The sequence below is a fragment of the Nanorana parkeri genome, unplaced genomic scaffold (genome assembly GCF_000935625.1).
Source record: "Nanorana parkeri isolate BGI_ZX_2015 unplaced genomic scaffold, ASM93562v1 scaffold1226, whole genome shotgun sequence".
NCBI lineage: Eukaryota > Metazoa > Chordata > Amphibia > Anura > Dicroglossidae > Nanorana > Nanorana parkeri.
Window position 1 is genome coordinate 20,298 of NW_017307494.1, and position 6,323 is coordinate 26,620.

A 6,323-nucleotide genomic window follows, 5' to 3' on the forward strand; every position below is an offset into this window, starting at 1 on the left:
TGCCCATCTTGGACAGGCAGATCGTACTCTTGATCATCGCAAGCCCGCCCCCCTGAGGGGCGGGCTTACGATGACTGTAATGAGGGGCGGGCTTACGATGACTGCAAACGGGCAGTGTGCGCACAGCGGCCCGTTCGGCAGTTGTCGAACCAGCAGGCCACTAACTCGACGAGAATCGTACGATTCCCGGCGGGTTTTCTAGCATGCTGGTTTGACGGAAGATGTGCAACCGTACAGTAGAAACGGTTGCACGCCTTCCATACACTGCACGATTCTCGTACGATCGCGGGATTTCCCGCGATTCTCGTACGAGAATCGTGCAGTGTATGGGCACTTTAAGGGAGAGATTATTTCAGGTGAAACTCGAATAGTTAGAATATCGTTCATTTATTTCACTAATGCAACTTAAAAAGTGAAACTAATATATGAGATAGACTCATTACATGCAAAGCAAGATAATTCAAGCCGTGATTTGTCATAATTGTGATGATTATGGCTTACAGCTCATGAAAACCCCAAATCCACAATCTCAGAAAATTTGAATATTGTGAAAAGGTGCAATAATCTAGACTCAAAGTGTCCCACTCTAATCAGCTAATTAAGCCATAAGACCTGCAAAGGGTTCCTGAGCCTTTAAATGGTCTCTCAGTCTGGTTCAGTAGGAATCACAATCATGGGAAAGACTGCTGACCTGACAGTTGTGCAGAAAACCATCACTGACACCCTCCATAAGGAGGGAAAGCCTCAAAAGGTAATTGCAAAAGAAGTTGGATGTTCCCAAAGTGCAGTATCAAAGCACAATAATAGAAAGTTGTGTGGAAGAAAAAGGTGCCCAAGCAGCAAAGATGACCACATTGTCAGGATAAGGCCATTCAAAAGTGTTGGGGACTTTCACAAGGAGTGGACTGAGGCTGGAGCCAGTGCATCAATTTCAGGACTAGGCCAGCCCAAGGTCATGTAAAGCATGCCAAGGCTTTGATCATGTGGACTCTGGGGCACTCATCAGGAGACTGCCGAGGCTTAATGTTCATCGCCTCTGCTTTAGCTGTCTCAATAGTTGTTTTTTTCTCAAAATCCTTTGCATCATCAATGACAGAATGACGGGCAGGTTACTTTTTCCTAAACTGAATTGTAAAGTGTCTGCATAGCACACGAGGAGACATGTTGCAGCCGTTGTTATATCCAAGACATGTCCAGCTTTGCTGCAGTCTAGGTGTAGTAAAATCATTTCTCTTCGTCAGGGAACGAATGAACTTGAAAGCCCCAATTTACTTCTCTACGGGTCTGACAGAGAAAGCCAATCATTATTACAAGCTCTTCATCACCTGGACCAATCAGAAGATTAGGAAGACTTTTGTGCAGAGGAACATGTTCGAGTTTAAACATATCAAGCCCTTTGACCGAGCTTTTGCAGACAATCCGGGGCCAATGGTGAGGCAACACAATGTGACTTCAATGCCACTGATTTAAAGTTGGCCAGTGCAGACTGCGTTCTCTGGAGCTTTGGGGATTTCTTTGCTATGGGCTGATATTGGTATATTTTTGGGCTTTGTGTATAAAATAAAGCAGTTGGGGAGCACTGACATAGAGCATTGTTGTGCCATAAACCATAACAGCCGATTGTTTATTTCTACTCACTGAGCTGCTAAAAGCTGATTCCTTTATTATGTTCATTATTACAAAATGGACTCCTGTAATCGGGGCCGGATTAAAAGCATTATGGGCCTGGTGCTGTTGGTCAGTCGGTAGGTAAGCAACCGAGGCGGCTCTATAAGTGGCCCCGCAAGGTCCCATCAAGCAGCCTCCTAATATGCCTGATTAGAGAGCTGCTGATGCCTCTGCCTGATTGTGTTCAGCCCAGCCGACCTGCATTGCAATCGGGCAATCCGGGCCTATATGCAGTGGTGTGCCCGGAGCTCCCATGTTAATCCGGCCCTGCCTGTAATTCCGGGCATGGCACATGAGGGCAGACATTTATGTGAGCATTTTGTTACTCTAAATGTTGTTGTGATTTGACACTTTCAGGTGGTTTTTGCGACTCCAGGAATGCTGCACGCCGGTCAGTCCTTGCAGATTTTCCGTAAATGGGCCGGTAATGAAAAGAACATGGTGAGATCTAGTGATTATATTCCATCTACTGATGATCTTTAGCTGGCTTTGTATTTAAGTGGCAAACACTTTATATACTGCGAGGGGAATTTATAAAAACTGGAGCAGACGAAATCTGGAGCAGCTGTGCACAGCAACCAATCAGCTTCTCTCTTTCATTTTCAAATTTTAACTACAAACTGAAGAGAGGCACTGATTGGCTGCCACGGACAACTGCTCCAGATTGTGACTGCTCGTGTTGATAAATTCTCCTGTTTGTTCTGTAATTTTATATATAGTATATCGGGTGTTCTCTGAATGTCCTTGGTTATAAAAAATTAACTACATTCTGCATACAGTATACTTTTTTTTCTTCTTCTTCTTTGTGGCATGTAAAACAGAACCATTGCACTATATATCAGTCTTAATAGTTTGTTGAATGAAAGCACTCAGCAGTCTTCCTTAGTCACGACCCCTCACTGGTAATGTGGCACCTTTTGGGTTCTCAGTGTCTAAACTGCTCTGGATCAGCAAAGCAGGAGTCGCAGCCCTGTCTCAGTGTCTTCAGTGGAGAGAATGTAGTCATCAGGAGGCAAGTGGTACATTTGGTGTTTTGCCTACTGAGGAAGGCTGTGGCTTCAACAGGGAGGGACCAAGTAAGTTTGAAGAAAACATGGCTAGAGTATCAGGATTGGCTTAATTTTGCTCTCGAAGTCTTTCCTCAAAGTTTACACTTGACAGTCTTCAACATTACAGCATTGGAGGCTGACACGGTCGCAATGGAAAGAGAAATCTGTCTGGTAAGAGTTTATATTGGACTTGCCATTTCCTAAGGAGACCTTTTTGTGGAAGAAGTTTGGTGGCTGTCATTCGCTCCCTGGCAATGATGGTGAATCCTAGGCTTCCATACTTTCTGAGACACTGACCTGCAACAAGTTTGAAGAGTGGGAGCTGTGCTTTGACTGACTTTCCTGACCTGCATGTCTGTATTAGTTCAGTCACTTAGAAAACACTGGTGTCTATAGAAGGAAGTCAGACTTGACGTCCTCCATATTTCTATCATTACAGGTTAACAGAAAAATGGTCAAAGTATCATAATCCTGCGGGTCAATCCAACCAAAATGAACATTTCTGTTTTGTATATCACAAAGAAGAAGAATCTACACTATATATATTTCAGCTTTAAAGGAGAACTATGAGATGAGTGATTTCCACTCACCTCATAGTTATAAAAACACTGACCCCATAGTTCTCCTTTAAGGAGTTTGCAGCAGGAGAGTTTTTACACTTTAGCTGCAGTATGAGGAGTGAAACTCTGTGGCTGGGGCAAAATCAGAATCTCCAGCTCGAATATCTCACTACTCAAGTCCCCAAAATATATAAAATGTTGCTGGGTGATGAAACCAATTGATATTGTCTTCAAAAAACATAATAGTATGGGTGGAGTGACCCTTTAATTCAGTTAGATTATTGTGCAAGGGTCTAGTATAATAGCCGGGGCCTATGTAATGTGTACATTAAAGGGGAGAATCTGCACATTGAGTACAGAGAACTTGTGACTTCCCCAGAGCTTGCCATGATCCTCAATGTTCTCATATTTGTTTCTGTATAGGTGATAATGCCGGGTTACTGTGTGCAGGGCACAGTGGGTCACAAGATCCTAAGTGGGCAACGCAAGCTAGAGATGGAAGGGAGACAGACGGTACGTTCCCTATACTGCTTAATATGCATTTCATTTGCAAAATGAAGACTGGTGAATGGCTGGGTCAACTACCTCAGGGGTCTCTATATGGTGCTTGTCTGTTAATAGAAATTGCTTTTCATTTTATTTTGAGTTTAAATAAATGGGATCGTGCTTTAGCTGATTCATTATTTTTGCTTTATTATTCCCCACCAGCTGGAGGTGAAGATGCAAGTGGAGTATATGTCCTTCAGTGCCCATGCTGATGCTAAAGGCATAATGCAGCTTATCCGCCAGGCAGAGCCACGGAATGTGCTACTGGTACACGGAGAGGCCAAAAAGATGGAGTTTCTAAAACAGAAAATTGAGCAAGAGTTTTGTAAGTTGATTGACTCATTCTTTATTTTATATACTTGTCTATACTGTAACATTATTCCCATCACCACCACATTAGTTTCAATCCAAAGCTATTTATAATATATTTGTGGTATTCTCTCTATCACTTTGTGTCGCTAGATATCCAGTGTTATATGCCCTTTAATGGTGAGACCGCCACTATTGCCACCAATCCCAACATTCCCGTGGACATTTCCCTGGGACTTCTGAAGAAAGAGACTGCGCTCAGTAAGTCATTCGGATGTCTTGTTTGTATTCCTATTGTATTTAAAGCTGAGCTCCAGGCGAACCCCTAAATGTACCACTGAAATACATACAGTATATGTGAACTGAAATTGACAAAATGTCATTCTGTTGAGCCATTCTTGTGATCTAGAAACCCTTATTAGATATGAGATTGCGTGACCAGTAATATCTTGCTTTTCGCAACTAGTTAGTGCAAATAAAGGCAAAACTATTTTATTTTACTTTTGGATAAGGAGGGGAAGGGTTAGGTCAGGGGTCCCCAAATGGAGGTCAGTGGGAGGAACAGTGCCCCAATGTTGGTGTCAGTAGGAGGAATAGTGCACCATCCTTGGGGGTCATGGGGAGGCATAGTGCCCCAAAAGCTTGCTTGGAAGCAAGCAGAGAGCCAGATCTGGGACCCAGATTTTGTTTTTTTTCATGTCTGCTTTAGGAATGATTGGGCACCGCATCTAAGCAAAACTTTTGACTGGACTTTTTTTTATATTAATATATACTTGTAGGTCTTGTGCCAGAGTGTAAGAAGCCCAGGCTGATGCATGGAACTCTTATAATGAAAGATAATGTAAGTGAAGCTTCAATTTAAATATTTCTCACTGTATGCTGTTCTGTAAATAAAATACAATCTCCCACATCAACCTTAATGCAGCAGTACAAAGAATGTTTATGGCCATAAATTCGATATCTGGATCTGATATGTAATCTTGGTTTCTGCAAAAAAATATTCTGCATCTTTGTTATGGACAGGAGGTGAAAGAGAGATTAGTAGAGGAGAGGGGACTGCGGTAGAGACTTCACAACAGAGAGTCAGCAGGTACCAGATCATGATGCGCAGCAGAGAGCGGGTACAAAAAGGCAGTGCGGGACCAGATTCTGTGGAGGTAGAGGAAGCAGTGACAGCAAATCACAGATAGCAGCAGGAGGAGAAGAGTATGTGGGGCAGACTGGAATTAGGAGAGAAGAGGCTGTGTGAGCAGATTGGGTGTGACATTCGGGTAAGGGGCAGAAGAAGCAGGGTGGTTGGTGTTCATGTATAAAAACAATTTTCCATACTCCTTGAATAACATACTGCACCCCTCTGTACCAAAGTGGTGTCCAGAAGAGATGTTTACTTCTCAGCAGTTGGGGTGGGCTAGGGTGTTTCATACACGTATAGGTCTCTTTTAAAGTCCATTTTATTAAACTTCAATATCCATACTTTTTCGGGACATGATGTCCCCAGTCTTTTGGATTGATGTCCAGTGTCACTCAACCCTGAAGACTGAGGACATACGGAGTGCAGGGCATCATGGTCCCGCTCCCAGAGAGGGCCTCAATACAGCACAATTCCGTTACATATGATGCAGAGGGATGCTGATGTCAGCCGAAGTTTGGCTTTAAGTGTATTGTGTGACGAGTGAATACCTTTTAGTAGTCTAGAAAAACTTTACAATGCAATTCCTTATATCATAAGATACTTCAGGGTTTTTTAAATCTATGACGTATTTTTTGAAACAAGAGACTTGCATCAAATATATACTAGATTGATTGATTTATCTTTATGTTCTTAAAATAAAAGATTTCTAGTAAATATCACTAGCATATGTTCTACTGAAAACAGTCACTTTGTACAGGCCAGTAACGCAGGGATGTGTACTATTCCATGGAATATATAACCATATAAATGGTCTCACTGACTGTAGCAATTATAAGGAGTACATTGTTGACGATTCTTTCTATGGCAGAGCCTCCGTCTGGTGTCCCCGGAACAAGCACTGAAGGAGATTGGCCTCAGCGAACACCAGCTCAGGTTCACTTGTAGGATACATATTCAGGATCCGCATAAGGAGCCGGAGACTGTGCTGCGGATATACAACCACCTGAAAAGGCAAGTGCGGTACATGAAATACAGGGAACAACTAATGGCCTGCGGCTA

General features: G+C 42.9%; 1 protein-coding gene across 2 annotated transcripts in view; it reads left to right on the forward strand.

Annotated features, from left to right (window-relative positions):
* Positions 1-6,323, forward strand: part of CPSF3L (cleavage and polyadenylation specific factor 3-like) — a 28,323-nt gene that overhangs the window by 17,220 nt on the left and 4,780 nt on the right. For both annotated transcript variants that reach the window (XM_018568672.1, XM_018568673.1), the window contains exons 10-16: positions 1,242-1,431; positions 2,026-2,109; positions 3,701-3,790; positions 3,986-4,148; positions 4,286-4,393; positions 4,912-4,973; positions 6,133-6,275. In XM_018568672.1, coding sequence (XP_018424174.1) covers positions 1,242-1,431; positions 2,026-2,109; positions 3,701-3,790; positions 3,986-4,148; positions 4,286-4,393; positions 4,912-4,973; positions 6,133-6,275 — 840 coding nt within the window. The remainder of the gene's footprint in view (positions 1-1,241; positions 1,432-2,025; positions 2,110-3,700; positions 3,791-3,985; positions 4,149-4,285; positions 4,394-4,911; positions 4,974-6,132; positions 6,276-6,323) is intronic.